The 18,352-nt window shown below is 38.0% G+C and overlaps 2 protein-coding genes across 2 annotated transcripts; both read right to left on the minus strand.

Annotated features, from left to right (window-relative positions):
- Positions 1-3,166: 3,166 nt before the first annotated feature.
- On the minus strand, positions 3,167-11,171 carry vegfd (vascular endothelial growth factor D). Its single transcript, XM_057362656.1, has 7 exons — positions 10,498-11,171; positions 6,502-6,700; positions 6,031-6,221; positions 4,798-4,934; positions 4,339-4,439; positions 3,988-4,112; positions 3,167-3,784 (listed from the first exon to the last, which is right to left on the minus strand). The coding sequence occupies exons 1-6, from the start codon at positions 10,585-10,587 to the stop codon at positions 4,012-4,014; spliced, it is 819 nt and encodes a 272-aa protein (XP_057218639.1). The 5' UTR covers positions 10,588-11,171; the 3' UTR covers positions 3,167-3,784; positions 3,988-4,011.
- Positions 11,172-11,505: 334 nt separating this feature from the next.
- Positions 11,506-17,757, minus strand: pir (pirin). The gene is made up of 9 exons (XM_057362655.1): positions 17,384-17,757; positions 17,161-17,253; positions 15,544-15,624; positions 14,486-14,692; positions 13,369-13,453; positions 12,952-12,996; positions 12,312-12,394; positions 12,148-12,214; positions 11,506-11,972 (listed from the first exon to the last, which is right to left on the minus strand). Exons 1-9 carry the CDS (start codon positions 17,471-17,473, stop codon positions 11,854-11,856), a joined length of 870 nt encoding a protein of 289 aa, XP_057218638.1. The 5' UTR covers positions 17,474-17,757; the 3' UTR covers positions 11,506-11,853.
- Positions 17,758-18,352: the final 595 nt, after the last annotated feature.

Genomic DNA, 18,352 nt, shown 5'->3' on the forward strand with positions numbered 1-18,352 from the left:
ATCACACAGGGTTTGGAGTGACATGAGGATGAGTAAATGATAAAAAAAATATTTCTGGTTGAACTATCCCTTTAAAAGATTGCTGCGTTTGACTAATATAGTTAATACTACCACTAATTCCTTGTTACACGCTGGTCCATTTGAGCTGTATGATATAATATTTACCAAATTTGTAGAGAGATAAAAATGAAGAAAAAATAAGTTTACCAATATTATAACTGGACCTACTTACGAAACACAACCTGATATGACCTTTAGAACCTTGAAACATACCTGATAAAGTAGCAGTTCGTATTTGTAATGTTTATATAATGTAACACAAATGACTGCGGTATAAAGATTTATGATCAAGAGAGGCCTCATGTTAAGAGAGCTTCGCTATATTTACATACAGATTTGAAAAACTAAAGTGCTTGGATCAAGAGTGATGGGCCATCTGTGACCCAAAACAATGTCTTGAATTTTCCTTTGTCAGAAATGATCAGAAACACCTGAGCACATGAAAGGTGGCATAGTCTCCAAAGATTAAATAAGGAGCTTATTGATGGAATGAGGGGACAGATGAACGGAATGCTGAATGCGATAGGGTAGGCTGTGTTTTATAGTTTAGAAAGCGAAGAGCGATGACTACGTATGCCGCAAAGTGACGAGTAAAGGTCAAGATATCTACGACGACTTCCGGGCAGTTAACACTCCAAGGGGTGACAACTGCATGACCTTCAATGGTAATCGACAGAGTGGGCGGGGTGGAAGATTCAACCTGGAGGAAGAGGATGCTCTTTGTCAAGGATGAGCTTGAGGAAATGAATAGGTGTCAAAGTGAAAATGTCAGCAGTGGCAGGTTAAGTCGTTTGTGGGGAACAGATGTGGAAAATCCATTTGGAGGAAAAACTCCCATTTAGTAGTCAAATACTGGAGTTTTAGTGCGCCCATCTCTCACAGTCAAACTGACGATAAATCCCTCTTTTTCTGCATGCTGTACTTGAGTGAAATGGTGGCTCAACTATTTTAAACGCTATTCTTTCCTTTGACATTTACAGTGAGATTTTTGGCATTGTTTGCAAAATGCATGTGTTACCTGACTGGACAAAACTGTGCACGTTGACAGTGAGTCAAGCTGTCAAAAATAATCATTTATGTTTGCACCAAGATGCTTAGACCTGGGATTAATGTCATGGTTGGCTGATGCAACTACTATAAATGGAAGTGTTTCCACGGAAACCTTACCTGAGGTAGACCAGCAAAGCAGCACGGACGCAATAGCTCTTGAGAATTTTTTTTCTTGTGCAGTCAAGAGATTGCTGACTGCATTCAGAGAAGTCACAAAGGAATGTTTTCAATTGTATTTTCTCTAATTCAAGAGGATACAGCTTTATGAAGAGCAGTCACATAACAAACAACATTTTACTAATCATAACGTTTTAGGTGAAGACGTGTTCAACCCTAAATTTAAAAGGTGCAAAAGACAGTTTAGACAGTCTGAATCAGATGCAAAACACATACCGTACTGTCAAAAACATTGATAAGATGATCTTAAAGGGATCATGTTATGCCCTTTTAAAGGAACAGTTCATCCAAAATATTAAGGTTTGTCATCATTTACTCACCCTCAAGTTGTTTAAAGGGGTGGTGCAACGGTGTGTCGTGTATTCTGACTTCTTTACCATGTTAACCGTGATGTCTTCTCTTGCTTAACATGGTCAACTTATCAAAAACCGAGTTGGGCGTATTACGTAGTATTTCTGTGCTCGAAACACTCCCCCAGCGATCGTACAGGTTTCGGGAAGTTTTTGTTGAACATATAAAACTGTTTCGTAACAATTTTTCTTAGTCCCTTATTGGGCAATTCTCCCAGAAAAGCATGCGTCAAGCAAGGAGAGCAGGAGAAGCAACATGCGCAGACGTCACTTTCACTTGTGTGCAGGAGAGAGAGAGAGAGAGAGAGAGAGAGAGAGAGAGAGAGAGAGAGAGCGAGAGAGGATAAATTCGCGAAGTTCAGGTGTTTGTTTGTTCACTGCATTTGGGTGATGAATGTTATATAAATGGTGGATATAACGCTGCATTTGGAGATCGTTTGAAACTGATATATGGAGCCGTCCCAGCGCTAAATGATGCCGGATATGAACCGCATGCGGTGAGTGAAACTGATATCTGTGTTTTGTTGGCAATGGGTGCGCACGTGCTTTAGTTCAGCCTCCCCCCCACACGCACCGTATGCTTTCGGAAATAATCGTACAGCTGTATCTATCTTTTATAAATGTGATCAAACTAAATACTCTTCGAAGATACGAAGTATGCAATACTACTCTATAGGTACTCAAGATTAATATGAGACTGGCAGAAACCGCGTGTGTTAGGGCCGCTTTAAAATCTGCTTTGTTCTGTTGAACACAAAAGAAGATATTTGGAAGCATGTGGGAAAAGTAGTTTCGTTTGCTACTATAGTTGGTGCACCAGAACTGTTAGTTTACAGATATTCTTCCAAATATCTTATTTTGTGTACACTGTAACAATAAAATGTACAGGTTTGAAGTAACTTGAGGTTGAGTAAATGTATAGACACTATTTTCATTTTGGGCGAACTATCACTTTTTGAAGTAAAAGTGTCTGCTAAATGCTTAAATGTAAATGTGTAGAATGCCTTTTCATGTCGGATTGTTTAAAGAACACATTTTCATTTTACATTATTGCAGCACCTCTCCTCTCAGTCTGCTGTAGCTCCACATGAGATAACACCACTAGAAGTTTAACAATGCAACCTTTTAAAGAAGTTACCTACACTCTAAAAAAATGGTGATATAGCACTAAAAGTGGTTATTTGCTCGTAATCATAAGGGTACCACTTTTAGTGCTATAGTGTTCTTCAGCCGTTTTATAGAGCACCTCAGTCATCCCAAAGAACCTCTGAAGAACCACTGAAGCACCAAAATATGGTTCTATAAGCTCTAAAAGTGGAGCCACTTTTAGTGCTATGTAGCACTATTTTTCTGTATGTATACTGTGGGAGTAACATAGTACGGTGTTGATATTATACAGTATATTGTATAATTTATTGCCTTTATCTTGAGCTGAATGTTAAAAGTGTAAAGTCAAACATCAGTTGAGTCCTGTCTTTCCATGGACTCATTTTACACACTAGGAAAAATGTAGCTCACAATAGTCCTGCTTATTAAATTTAGTGTTTTTATTTAGTCAACTTTTATCGCTTATACATACAATTTTGGCAGCATGCTCGATGATGAACACATCAATTTAAAAAGAGGCTACCGGCTATTCGTACCTTAGAAAATCAGTCCAATGCATGTATTATAATCAAGTACTTCTGTACGTATGCCATCCAGTCCTCTGATGCCTTCAAAAAGATCCACAACATCTACAGACCAGGAATTCCTCTGCCCTGGAACCATTTCAGTGGGTGGAAAGAAAGAAAGGACTCCACTTTGAGTCACTATATCAGTGAACATTGCTTGTTTACACTTAGAGAATATTTATATTTAGGAAATTCCACAGACATTCTAATGTGAAATGTTCAGTGCAATAGAGACATTTACAACCGATATCATATTTACATAAGTATTCAGACAGAAAAGCAGCACTGACTTTATGTTTAAGAGGGTTATCGCTGCCACGTTACTGATGAGATATGGAAATAAATGTTAACGTTAACAGGACTTTGATATAAATAGAGAGGTAAATAAATTAAATGGCGTTTGCAGTCTCTGCATTTGGCACTTGCAGATTGTCAGGGCGCTGTGCTCATCGTAACTTGTTTTCTCTCTTGCAGCTGTGAAAGGATAAAGAAAAGTGGAGTGTCATTGCTGAGCAATGAGAAAATACTTCAGACATGTGTTAAACGTTTAATGCAGTGGTGGAAATGGCTGAGATTCATTAGTTGAGGACATATGTAAGATTTTTAAACTAACGATGAATCCCACTACATTGAGGTTATTACGTGGAAAAGGATTGCAAATCGTCTATTGTTATTACCTCACGAAGATTTCTTGAGTTGCGTCACGTGTGATGTAATCTGTGTGTCCATATTTTTGGAATGCATTCACATGTCTCTGAATCAATCTCACAGTCCTCTGCACTGATGGCGCCTGATGGTGGCTCTGGAAAAACGGGTTATTGCAGATGCAGTAAATGCAAAAACCATAATAATACTGTAAATCATGCTGATGTGCCTGTGTGCTTTATTTGGTTTATATTGAATTAAAGTTCCTCCACTATGACAACAGACATGAAAAAAGGAACCGAGGCGTCCGTGCATGAGTTCAGAACAGGAAGTTCTGGGACCAATAGGAGTCAGCCAATAGACTGTAATCAGTTCTTACTGACCTTGTTTACCGGAGGGGTACGTCACACATTGCTCTGCCATCCAGTCCCATATTAACCCTCTGTTACACTGCCTTCTGATGTCTTCTGCCTTATTTGTATAGCTGCCAAAACACACGCGTACAAACAGACATATTAATATGCCAAAAAGCACACACACTTTTACACGCGGCTGCTATTCAGCGAAACAAATCGGTGATTCCTGACGAAGCCTGTCCTAAATAAAGGAGGTTTGATGTTACATGACAACAATATCCAAACTATCTCTTTGCACTCAATGGAAGCGCAAGTGGAGAATGAAAATTACCTCAGTGCCAATTTCATCCAACTCTACCAGATTTTGAAAACCTGTTACTCTGCTATTTTCTTAAACGGTTAACAGGCCAACACTCATGTATATTGACAAGTTTACATCCCATTCTGACACTAACCTATTCTTTTAGATATGAGTCTGGTACTGACCCGTTCTTCTTGTGCTTCTCACGAACATGTCTGCGGATCAGCGTGTGTTCCTGGCACTTACACTCAGTGTGATTGGCTACTTTCACAAGCACTGGCTCCGGCCCAGACTTAAACGGTGCCAGACTCACACTCAAAATCTGTGAGGAAAAGGGCGTCTTTTAGAAAACGGAACAGCGTGTACACATAAACACATCATAAAACATGACATGATAAATAATAGGACCTGAAGGTATCATTTTTCTTTTCATTTTCACACTCAGAAATGTTCATCCACCTCAAAATGTGATTTTTGTTCCCAAAAATTGGAAAATTATGAGATGCTACACAATAAAATCGCCAGTGTTAAAAAAGGTCAAATGAACACTCACAGTGTAATCCACACTCTCAAGGTGTGGATTATATATACACTGTGAGAGTTAATTTGACCTTTTTTACACTGGCGATTTTACTGTGTAGCTACTTTTCATACTAGGTTCATTTCATGCTAGACAGCTTCATAGTTTTATGAAATCATATTTTTATAATAGTCATATTTAATTTTGACATGGGATTTGTGCATAAATAAAACTAATGTAGCCTAAACCCCAAGCATACTACAGCAGGGGTTTTCAAACTGAATAGTGCCAGGGATCCCCAAATAAGATGAAACTTTTGTGAGGTACCACCTTTCCTAAAATACACATCCATCTATAATTTTTACGTGTAAAGAAACATTTAAACTTTGTTAGATAAATAGTAAATTTGGGATTATAAAGAAAACATATTGCTTCCACACTTAAATAGTTTGCTACACTTGGGTATAACCCTGAAGAGACATTTTCGATTCAAATGTATTTGTACACTTTTACTTTGAGTGTGAAAAAAGGAACTATAGTGAGAAAAACTAGAAATATACAAATCAAAAAAATTCTGGTAATTTTGCATGTAGCAAAAAACAACACATTAAAACTTGGAAACGAGGAATAAATTGGAAATGAGGAAATGAAAAAAATAATACTATTTAGTAGACGTACAAGTTTTGCTTTTTTCAGTTACATTTTCTGGGGACCCCTGACAAGCTTTTGGAGGCCCCCTGGGGGTCCCAGGACCCCAGTTTGAAAACCCCTGTACTACATATAATTACCCAAATTATCTTAATGAGGAAGTAGAGCAAATTGCATTGGAAAATTGTTTACACTTTGCCAAAACATAATTATTTTGTAATACCCACGCAATGCATTGAGTAGTGCTCACAGTTTTATTGATATAAGTCATGCTCGTATTACGGCAGGTAACTCCCTCTTTGTTGCAGCAGCCGCCACACCTGAAGACAGAGACGCAGGGCGGTTTAAAGAACACAGCCGTATCGGTGCCCAATTCTTTGGCCACGTCTACACACGTCTCTCTGGGCATACATTGTGTCTTCTGCCATTCCTCATCAATATCTGTGAAATAGAGGTGGTGGGATTTAAGATTAGTTGACAGGTTAGAGTAACAATTTTTTTTTACAATCTCCAATAGTTTCTATTACAACTATCATTATAAACCATCAGCTGTTAATCTTTATTAACTGTATGGTATTATACTACTTTTTAATGACATTGATTATTAAATTATTTTTAACAGATTAGTCAAATCTCCGTGCTTATTGTGCTCTTTCAGATTGTGTATCAGCAGCATGTCATGAAAACGGGTCAAAAAAATGCACATCTGTCTGCGTTTAACCTTTCAGCATCTCTGGGCTGAACGGGGTGGCCGCGTATCGAGTGGACCTGCGGTTTTCAGGCTGTGTGGCGTAGTCAAAGTGCTTCAGCTTGAGTCTGCATCGCCACATCTTCCAATCCGGATACTCTGTCAACATCAGGAGCTCGTCCAGACTCGCAGCTTCCCTCAGTTCCCGCTCCCACTTCTCCTGGTTTATGTCCTGCAGGGAAAAGAAAGCGGCAATGAATGTGAAAATGAGGAGCACATTAGAGATGCTGCTGTTAGTAGAAAATTGTGTAGAATTGGAAATGTGAAAACAAATAAACTTGTTGTTAGATGTTGTATACCTACACTATTGTGTATACTATGTTGTACTACCTCAGATCTAGCCGATTTTGACACTTGGAAGATATAATCATGGTTTAACAGCACACAGTGATCGTACTGTCTAAATACTGCATGACAATGAATATAGCAGTCCGATTACAATTCTAGACAATCAGTTTTAAAAATGGCACTAATACCATGCATTCATTAATAATACCTTAAATTTAATAATGCTACAAAATAACCTTTTTCTGTTTTTCATATAATTTTCCTCCTGAAAAAAATATGATGTATTCGCTTGAACACAGATTCCATTAAAACCAATACAACTCCAATTATAACCATTAAATCCATTCAAATGTATGTTATTGGGTTTTTTGTTCATTAAATTTATATCGTTATGTATTTCTATAAACCTTTTGAATTTAAATTTTAAATAATTACACAGATGCAAATTTCTACAATGTCAGACGGCAACAAAGCTTTTGGAAATTTAAAAGATCGTTTGTTTCCACAAGAGGGCAGCAGTGATCACCAGTGTTGGATCTCTGGGTTTTGTAGCTGTGAAATGAATCAGTGTTACCCCGGGGGAAGATGCAGCTGTTCCCAAGTAGTTCATAGATTTATATGCCAGGAAAAAGGCAGAGTTGCATCAGGCCTTATGTAGATCCTTCTTTTACAACCTCAATATAATCTGCAGAGTTTTCCCTCACAACTTCCATATATCTGACATCATCCAGAAATGGACCATGCCTATTAAACTTTACAGCAATACTGAATCATCACTGCAAACTCTTGAATCACCTGAAATCTGATGACAAGACACGGAATCAGACTCAACATGAATGATTTGAAGAACAAAAACTCTTAAACCTCCTGAATCTGAAACGAACTTTAATGTCAGGTCATAAAGTTAAAAAAAAATTCTTATGTGCTCCACCAAGCTTGTGTAGCAATACACACGCAACACCCTCTGGCAGAGGCCCACTGTAAACAACTGGACCATATGGTCTTTTAGCTCAGTATGGACCACCTGTTTAGAAGCTCAGCGAAGATGCACACAGATCCAAGGGATTGGAGTTTGGGACGACTGCCACCAATATGATTATGAACATAAGCTTGTGGTTGTTTTGCGAAACATAGATTGAATAACCACTAAGTGCCTAGTGACAGCTGCCGCATAGCCTTTACAAAGTCACCATTAAGATTCAGAAGAACAAGAAGAGAGAATTTACAGAGAACATCATGCACAGGTGGAAACTGGAGTTAGAATACACACACAAACAAACAAACCTCAAAGTCTACCTCTCAATCAATACCACATGAGCGAGCTCACACAAAACCCGGATCCGCAGAATTCTGCAAGAGCGTTCCTTGGATTTCAACAGAATTGGTATGTCTTCTGTATGCATTTCTCAAACATTTAGTATATATTACTTTCAAAATCTGGTTCCCTCTCTCCTCCGAATCAAACTTTTCCATCTATTCGCTTAAACGAGTTATCAAAAATCACAATGTTTTTGAAACACTCAAAAGACATTACTGGTTTGGTTTTGAATGTTTACTACACACCGGGTGTGTCCGGCAAAGATGGTGAATGATTTTATGCTTTTATGAGACGGCAGAAAGTATAACAACCTCGGCCGGGATGGAGAAGGCTGGCACGCGACATGGAAGTCAGGCTAGGCTAGCATCCTGCTGTCGTGTAGCGACACGATCCTCTCTGATCCCTGCAGTATGTTAGGGTGGAACTGTCTGCTTCCACTTATCCGCACAGACAATGCAACAACAAACAGAGAGCAGGAGAGGAGGAGTGCTTTAAACAGAAGGGAAAAACGTCTAAACACGAGCGAGAACTCATTTTCCCTTAATGAGGTGGAGGCCCCCTGACAAGGAGAAAGTAGAAGTGAGACGAGGGTGGGAAATGTGAGGGTTTAGAAGACCCTAAAAGGCCTCTGGCTGCACTGGGATACCAGGCTACATGCCACACACGCACATGCACAGCCTCTTTATAAAGCTATCTGTAATACCTAATAGGATATTATACTGTTACACCACCGCTTGGAACTCCATCATCACGCTTACATAACCCGTGATTGGAATACACAGATGAATGATGGTAACACAGCAGCGTACATGACTTCCTTGGAAGTTTCGGATGTTTAGTTATTCGGTAAGAGTCGTAAGGGTTCCCACATGTGTTTCCAGAGAAGCTCCTGCATCTCCCATTAAAATATAAATTTCGGCTAATTCCAAACAGTCATCTTCTCCAAATGCCACATCAGACTGATTCAGGATCTTAGTTACCCACGGTGCCAGACAGGAAAATGTTTGAATTTGCTATTAAACAAACTGAAGCTCACAGCAGGGGCCCATCTGGCCCTACTGAGCTTACAACAAGTCCTTCTTCAGTGAGTCAGGGTAAAATTATATTAAATCCCCATTTAACAGGCATTTTCCAGAATTACACATGGTTAGTTCACAAACAAATACAAGACATTATAGCAATAATAGGGGTGTCCATTAAAAAATCAACAGTTTAAGAAACAGATTCATTGAATGCACATTTTAAGAACTTAAGAAAAATAAATTAAATACTATATATTATAAATAAATACAAATTCATAATAAAGTACACAGCAAAATCACCAGTGTTAAAAAAGGTCAAATTAACTCTCACAGTGTATATATAATCCACACTTTGAGAGTGTGGATTATATATACACTGTGAGAGTTAATTTGACCTTTTTTAACACTGGTGATTTATCGCTGCTGTCATTCTGAAACCTCATATCTCCATATTTGATGGTTTTTAGTTTTGCCATAAATTTTTATTATTAGCCACCCTTTATGTTTGTCACTGGGTTTTGCAAATATCTAACCATTAAAAAGTATTCAAAAGGGCTTGTCAACTTTGACAACACAATATAATCATTTGAAGAAAGTACAGCGTTTTTACCATTTCCTGAAGAACAGCAAATTTGGAGACCCAAGGTTTCGGAAGGACCGCAATGAAATATTAGATATTATTGCAAAAAAAATGCATTGAATTAACATTGTATTGCTCTAAAGTATTGAATTGGGTTTCTTTTTCAACTCTTATATTATTGAACTTACCAATGGCTTGCAATAAAACATTGCAATAAATTGTCAAGCAGTTACATTGTTTTTGGTCTTTACATTTGCTTCTTGTAAGAACATTTCAAGAAGGGATAGTTTGTCATTCCAAACATGTATATATACAGTGGAACGCAAAAGAAAATATTTTGCAAAATGCCTCAGTGTTTTTTTGTCCATACAATGGAAGTCAATGGGGTCCAATGTTATTTAGTTACCAACGTTCTTCGAAATATGTTCTTTTGTGTTCAGCACATGACAGAAAGTCATACAGGTTTGGAATGACATGACGGTGAGTAAATGATGAGTTTTCATTTTGGGGTGAACTATACCTTTAAATTTATTAATTGCATAAACTCACTTTTTACTGGTAAAAACTGTACTAAATGAGTAAATGCCCAAAATCAAAGCTTTTAAAATTGTAAAGTAACACCACTTATCTTCAAAAAAATAAAATTCAAATTCTTTAAAACCCCATTTGTACTGCAAACATACGCCATGTCCTAGGGTTTTTTCTGTACTTAGTCTTCTACAGTACATGTCCATAAATGTTTGCTGAGGGATGCTACTCACTCTCTGGGGTCTGTAGGTGTCCACGGCCAGCATCAGTCTGACATACAGGAGCAGCAACATGTGGAGTCCAGCACATTTCTGTGTCTTCATCCTGCTACTTACTCTCCAGTGTACAGTTCACCGATTGAGCAGCGAGGGAGGCCAGTCTGTACCGTGTATACACAAAGAAACTCCCTGCAAAGGTTTTTCACACAGGACCACACAGATGCAGGATCAGACGCCCGACACGAGACCTCTCACGGCAACCTTTCGGAAGCCAAATGGGCTCTCCTCTAAAAACAGGACAACACTTTGAACTTGGCTGAGGAATTAGCTGCTGTGTTTCTTTCTCTCCGGTCAGCTTCCTCTGTCAGGATTACACCTGGGTGCTGTCATCCGTCTAGGAGATCCGGATGTGTGCCACTAAATATGTTGTGCAATCTCCCACAGGCTCTCTTCTCCAGCCGCGAGTGCGTGCGAGACCGTCTGGGAGCAGCTCATGTCTATCCCGTCCCATGTGCTGCAGTCTCACTCTGCTGTCACCACGTTTCCTGCTTGCAGACTTCCAGGCTCAGTTGCTTGCACACAGGAACATGTGGTTTTAAATGTGATCCAGACCTCAATAGAGGGCAAGCATTGAAGAGGGGGAATAGGAGGAGAGACAGTGAGAGGAGAGATCTAATATTTCTCCCAAATGCAGCAAAGTGGCAGAATGAAACAGGGGGGAGCTTAAGCGACATGCCCCTTCTCTCTTTTGTGTGGTGCGTCACACTTGGAAAGATTCAACAATGAGCTCGTAATACGAGACGGGAATTAGAGGACGCTTTAATGCGCAGTAATGGGTCGCACTCCATCTGATCATCTGAATGCTCTTACTACAAAAGCTTCAAAAGAATCTATTATCAGTCGAGTGTTCAAAACAGAAAGGAGTCACTTTTGTAAAATAAGGATCTATCTTGTGGTTTAGTGAAGGTCTAAATGTAACGAAAGAAAATCAGACACAGTGGTATTCAATGAAAGAAAGCATGTTGTGGTCAGATACAATGTAAACAGCCAGAGGTAATGATCTTGATGAGATAAAATATACAATAGATTTGAAATAAAAGTTAAGACCAAACAACTTGGATAATTACATAGATAATTACCAAGAAAATAATTATAACAAACAACTAAACAGAATACAATAGTTTCAAGTAAAACGCTAGACAACAGATTCATTTTAAAATGCATCAGGAGTTATCTATAAGTAACATTTAACCTCCACTTGCGTCTAGAGCTCACTCGTTTCTACATTATGTTTTTTAGAGCCACTGTACAGGTGTATATCAATTTTAAGGCACAGTAACAAAAAATATATTAAGGATCTTTAAAAACAATTCAAAACCTTCGACCAATCTTTGATTGCCAAACTTTTGCTCTTTCAAATCCATTTGTAGCCGATTGGTAATCTCTGATGGTCTGATCAATCTCTTCCTGTGTGTTCATGACAAAGGGCCCTAAAATAAAATGAAATCTGGTTTTAGAAAGGTCAGAAAATATAAAACACACATTTATGTTTATGCTGATACTTAAATATCTAAACGGAAAGCCATGCACAATCAACCTTTGAATGACCAAATATAAATGACATTATACATGGAAAGATATTACTAAAAAACTTGGATAACTTACCATACTGAACCACAGGTTCTTTAATAGGCTCACCAGCAATCAAAACAAAGTGAGACTCATCAGCTTCCTAGAAGTTGAAACCCTTTATTAACATTTACTCTTAAATTTGAATTTACTAAACCCAAAATACTGCAAGTTAACATGAGAGAAGAAGGATAAAAAACCTTGTTTTCCACACTGACGTAATCGCCGTCTTCAAAAAACACTGTATGGTGTGGCTCAATTGTCTGCAAATCATCATCTGGTCCTGAGGGGAATCACATAACTAACTTTTACAAATAACTGTATGTCAAAGACTCCACATACCTATCAATTTAATTGAATTGAGTTTTTATGACCACACAAACAAGATTAACTAGGGGTAAATGTCAAAGTAACATGTGTTGTTTGAGGTAAAGATCGTCTCAAATCTTTTCCTACACCCTAAGATCAAAAGTCTGGTTCTCAAATGCTAATTTATGATAAATGCATTACAGCGAAAAAGATTCAAGACTCATTTAGAGGCACCTTTGAAGTCGCAGGTGGAAGATTTACAGTTAATGGATGCATGTATAATCTTCTACAATCTGAAAATCTCCTAAATCAAACATTGCTTTGACTTTCTCAATTATCAACTTGAAAGTTAAAAGTTACCATTGGCAAAAGATCATAAGAATAGTCCTAATGTCTGTCAGATTTCCAAAAGAAAGAAGAGGAAGTGAGAAATAATCTCAAAGCACCTGCTCATGTTTCAAGGACTGAAAGTTGAATCTCCAAAAGTCTGGATAGAGCTTTCATTTCTATATTGTTTTTATTTAAACTCACCAGTGCATAAAGAACCTGCAAGGGTGTAGATGAAAGCTGTCCAACCTGAAAAATTAAAACTATAATTATATAATACATAATTAACAATATCTATAATTATAAATATAGAAATATGATTTATCAGTGCAGGGGTGAAATGGGGTAAATTGGAACACTTTTTAGCTGAAAGTCCAAAGGTTTACAAAAACTTGAAATTGCTAATAAGTTAAAGCATTATGTCCTATTTTGCTTTAATGTGATCTAATGATATCTTAATAGGATTGATGATATAGTATGTGCTCATAATGACATCCGTTAACAGCCTACATGGGCGAACGCATGACAAGATATAAAAACGCTGACCCAACAGTTTTTAACATGTCCTTGACAACAGATTTAACGCTATAAAAAGCATGCAAATATTTGACACTTCTTTACCTTTGGGTACAGGCTGCATGTGCTTTGCACCTTCCTTCAGTTTAAAGTCGAGATACATTGTCGGAGTTCTCGTGTAAATCTTAGACTGAAAAAAGAGAAATATACAAAAAACACATTTAATAAAAAAAACAATTTATATTAAAAAAAAAAGTTTTATAACAGCCGACCGATGGGACAACAACACCCTTGTCCTTTATACAACATATCCCTGTTTTGCTACAAAACAAAAATAAGAGAAATTGTTCAATATTGTTTAAATTATGGACTTAAACAGATGTAAAAACACTGTGTGTGAGTTCCACTGAATATCTGGTTCCAGTAAGCCCAAGTATTTGGCTGACCCACATTTCACTTCAGCGCTGCGTCCAGCCCTCTGCCCCGGAGAAACCTTCTATAACCACATTTTACATTTAAAACATTTAAGAAAACCACTTCCACTCGCGCCTGCTCCAAATTTCCTGATGTTGACAGAGAGGGGGGTAGACCATGCCCTTGCAGCAGCAATCAGTACGGAGGAATCCAGTATCAGATTGAACATTTAAAAAAAGAGGCCATTCGTATCAAACGTTAAAAAATGTTCTTAAGCGATAGCCGCTTTCCGCTTTCCGTGATTCTAAGATACTGTATCTTACTGTAAAACCAGGAAACGGACAGAAGCTTGAGTAATAGTCTTAAGTGAGGATAAATGGATGGACAAATTCATGTGTTTGCGAAATTACAAACAGATGACAAACACACACGAGCATCGAAGGCGTGCACAATGCGTTGTTTTCTCTTAGCGGTTTCGTTAAAAAATGTATGAAAAAAATCAAGAGGAGCATGTTTTATGTCACCTGATGAACAAAGACGCCCTACTGGCTTGAAATTTATGAAAAAAGCATAATTTATGAGAAAAGTTATGACCACCACCTTTAAAATCAACCTGAAATGGCAATTTTTTTAATTATAGAGAAAGAGACAGAAAAGATGATGGAAAAGATGGACACGAAACAGGATTTGGATATGACGTTGCCAGATTCAAACCCGCATTTCCCACATGAGGAAGCTGTAGAAGTGTCTGAACCGTATTAAAAAACAAACAATTTGTGGTCTCGGTGGTAGTAAAAAAACCACCCACCTTTACTCCAAGGGCTTCCCCTGAAATCACAGTTACTGTGACTCCGTCTTTACTTGGTTTGGGAATGTCTTTGCCCTTTAGCTCCTGGTACTGAGGCTCCACCATCTTATCTGCACTCTTCAGATTCACCCAAAGCTGAATGCCATGAATGCGTCCGTCGGACACGGGCATCTCAGCGTGAATCACCCCGCGCCCTGCAGTCATCCACTGACAAGACAGAAAATAAATAATTGTGTTGTTTATATTGCAAAGCGAGAATAAACACTAATCTTTTGTAATGTGCTGAAGTACAATGTTTACATCCAGGCATCCTTTGGCGAGTCTGCTATTGCTAAAATTCTATAACATCTATACAACAGTACCGTTACTCTTGTAATCAGCATGTAGAGCTCTTTATGAGGTTTTATTTCAGTGTAAAATTGAACCACTACAGTTTTACAACAGAAGCTTAATATGACTAATGGAGTCCTTTTCTTTCTCTCTCTTAGTGTAAATTTCCATTATTTCTGAAGTTTAGCAGCTTCTCTTAGAGAGCCACAATGCACTAGGTGGTTTGAGTTATGGAGTGAAATGCTCTTAACTCTGTCAGCAGCTTTTTCCTCATTCGTTTTTCCTCAATGCTCTTGCTGTTATCAGGGAGTCCTCCAGCGCTTAATGGGGAGGCAGCAGCGCAATACTTAAATTTTAAGTGTTAGCCACTGTTAAAGTCGTGTGGGCTACAGACATATTAAAAGCCCATTAAAACATTCCCTCACTGACCTGGGAGAAAGTGAGACAGCTTTACGACACATGAAAAAACACAGGAAATGCCCTACGGGGTACAAGCTCTCACTCCGTTTGTTGTGTGTGTGTGTGTGTGTGTGTGTGTGTGTGTGTGTGTAAGTGTGTAGCGCGTGTGCACAGTGTATTAAACCTAAACGCATGATAATGAAGTTTAAAGCCATTTTATCTGTTTTATTTACCGATAAATACCAATTTTAGATGTTTACTCTATAATTTACGCCGCGTTTTCTCATCTTGCTTTCTATAAATGATTTCAAGTTTCATGTGTGTCTTACCTGTAGGTCTCCAGGTTCTAATGTCCCACTATGACCACAGGAATCTTCATGAGCTGTTACTCCACTTAACAAATACGTCACCTGTATTAGAGAAGACATACACAACATGTGAGTAGTTTTAAATATACAATTATAGATCTGGCTGTATAATTACACTGCATAAATATACTGGGGATATGATACTTTGCTTTTTAAGGACATATTTACGCAAAGGTCAGTAACTTTGGGAAAGTCATTAAGCTTCCTGTTAAATAAAAACTAAACATGTCAGGAATTGTTCAGGTGAAAGGTGAAACATATTTCAAAGGGCTGTGTTTGCAGAGTACACAAAAAAAATTATGTTCAAGGGATTTTGGAAAATCCCTTAAGGAGCATTAGGTTAAATATGAAAACAGATACATCTTAAACTGTATTTGAGTTAGAAAAGTTAAGCATTAGATGACAAAAATGTTGTCAAGACAGATTTTAATAAACATTTGTTGCATTTCTTAAAATATTTTTGAATGCGTTTTCAGAACAGTGTCAAATTGCATAATGTGATGAGATTCATCTTAACAACTTCTTGAAAAGGTCTTGCAAGCTCACTATTAAAAAAGCACAGAGATAGCTAAAGTGCGATCACCTAAAATGTGCAAATATCATCATGTTACCAAATAATCAAATATGCTGAACACAAACATTTTTGAATACAAAGGATAAACAGATTGCATGTCATCTCTCCATGCACAGCTCTCAACAGGATACAGGAGGCAGGAGTAAAAGGTTAACATCTGACCCCTCTGAGGTTTGCTTGACCTGTGGCTACAGGCGGCCTGTGATCTTTAAGCACAGCTGTGATCTGACGGTCATGTGACCGCTCGGAAACAAACACACCTGCATGTCATATGGAGGTCCAGCTCTACAGCTACTTGCTTGAGTTGAGTAGCGTACACACTTAACATAAGGAATTACTTAGGTTAAACTGTCAAAATGCATCCTTCTCATCATTACAATGATCTGTGGTGGTGAATAAAAATTCATAGGCACACGCATGGATATTTTGACAAAATGTGTAAATGTTAAAGCATTTCCCTTCACAAATCTACATTCCTGTTTGCCTGTATACAGACCAGTTTCAAAAAACAAACTGATGTTTAGAAGAAACTGTGTTCTGCCAAAATAAAGGGGAGTGGTGAGGATTGTCTAACTTCTTAAGCTTGTTAAAGCTCTTTTAAGCGTTAAGAAACTGCGCGCCCCAGTGGTCACAGAAACCAACGCAGCCTTTTTGGGGGTAATGACGTCTAATTGGACAGATTATAATATTTTTCTGTTATAAATGTTTATTTCAAATTCGATGTTTTGACAAAACAAGGTTTCTACAAAACAAGTTTTTACATTTCTCCGATATGAATGAGAATAAAAGTTGAGAATATAATGCATCTTAATAAGGTATTTTTACTTTTTCTACTTTTGAGCCCCAGTGCGCCCCCTGTCGAAGGAACTGTTTTATATCATACGCCGAAAAGGAATGGGTTTTTTTATTCTCTCCCTCTCCAACTCTGTTCATTTTGTATTTGACAACAAAATGTCATCCATGTACAGTCGTGCAAGGACAGTGCGAAATTACACGACGCTTACCGTCTCAAATCCACGGTGAGGGTGATCAGGAAACCCTGCTGGTTTTGCGATATTGAATTCATCAAGCATCAAGAAAGGATCAAGGTTTTTCAACTGAAATAAAACGTTACATCATATTTGTATGCATGGAATTCGTCATGTTTTAACATAAACTATACTGTCATTATTTATAAGGAGATTCGTGCGTACATCATTTCAGCAATTGTAACTAATTGTAACTCACCTCTCTCCTGCCAATACTCCTGCGAACTCGAGCCCCGACACCTTCAGTCTGCTCGACACTCAAAACAGCCTTACAAACTCTCCTGATCATTATTGGTTCCTTCTCGATCTTTTTATAATACAAATTGTAACTATATTTCCCTTTAACAATTTGCTTTACTCAGCTTGCACCAGAGGTAACGTTAGTCAATAGCAAGATTTGCGAATCGAAATCGCATGTATTGTACTGTCTCTGTACAGCAATGTGCAGTGCATTTATACTAATCTAAAGATGTGACAGGTGTTTGTATATGTTGTCGTTGACTCGTTTGCGCTTTGTTTTTACTTCCTGCACAGATGATCACAGTCCCAGTTGGTTCGGTTTATTTAAAGGTGCAGCGCCAGTCACAATGACTATGCACTATTTACTGTCACATACAGTGACTATGCGTTTACCAGACACGTTAACAAGTCCCTCCCTGAGGTGAAATGCAAGTCATGTCTCAAACCTTGAAAGGCCCAATCCAAGTCTCAAGCTTTTGGTCGATAAGTTTGATAAAATGTATAAGAGCAACTCACGTGCATCTACATGAGCAAATGACGCACAGTGACAGCTAAGGGAGTAGTGTTTATTCAACCCAGCTTATTTTTTCAAAGGTTAAACAGCAAATAATTAATATTGACGTGCGTTGTTCACAAGTCTGAGTCATTTTTATTAATTCTGAGACTCGAGTTTATGGCCATTAATACGCCTTACATTTTTTAAATCCTAAAACCAAAATGAGCCTGGATTTTTGACTGTTGACTGTGGGCTTCCATATTGGTTGGGTATCACATGACGACCGTTTTATCGGACCCCCACCAACACTATGTATCCAACCGTTAAAGGATGTTAATAGTGAAGTATTTTAACTTTCTTTCTTTTCTTGTCCACTTATTAGGCAATATTTTTGATGCATTGGGTCAAAGATAGTTGTGGCCTAATGGTTAG

The sequence above is a fragment of the Triplophysa rosa genome, linkage group LG20, assembly GCF_024868665.1.
Source record: "Triplophysa rosa linkage group LG20, Trosa_1v2, whole genome shotgun sequence".
In the NCBI taxonomy this organism is placed as follows: domain Eukaryota; kingdom Metazoa; phylum Chordata; class Actinopteri; order Cypriniformes; family Nemacheilidae; genus Triplophysa; species Triplophysa rosa.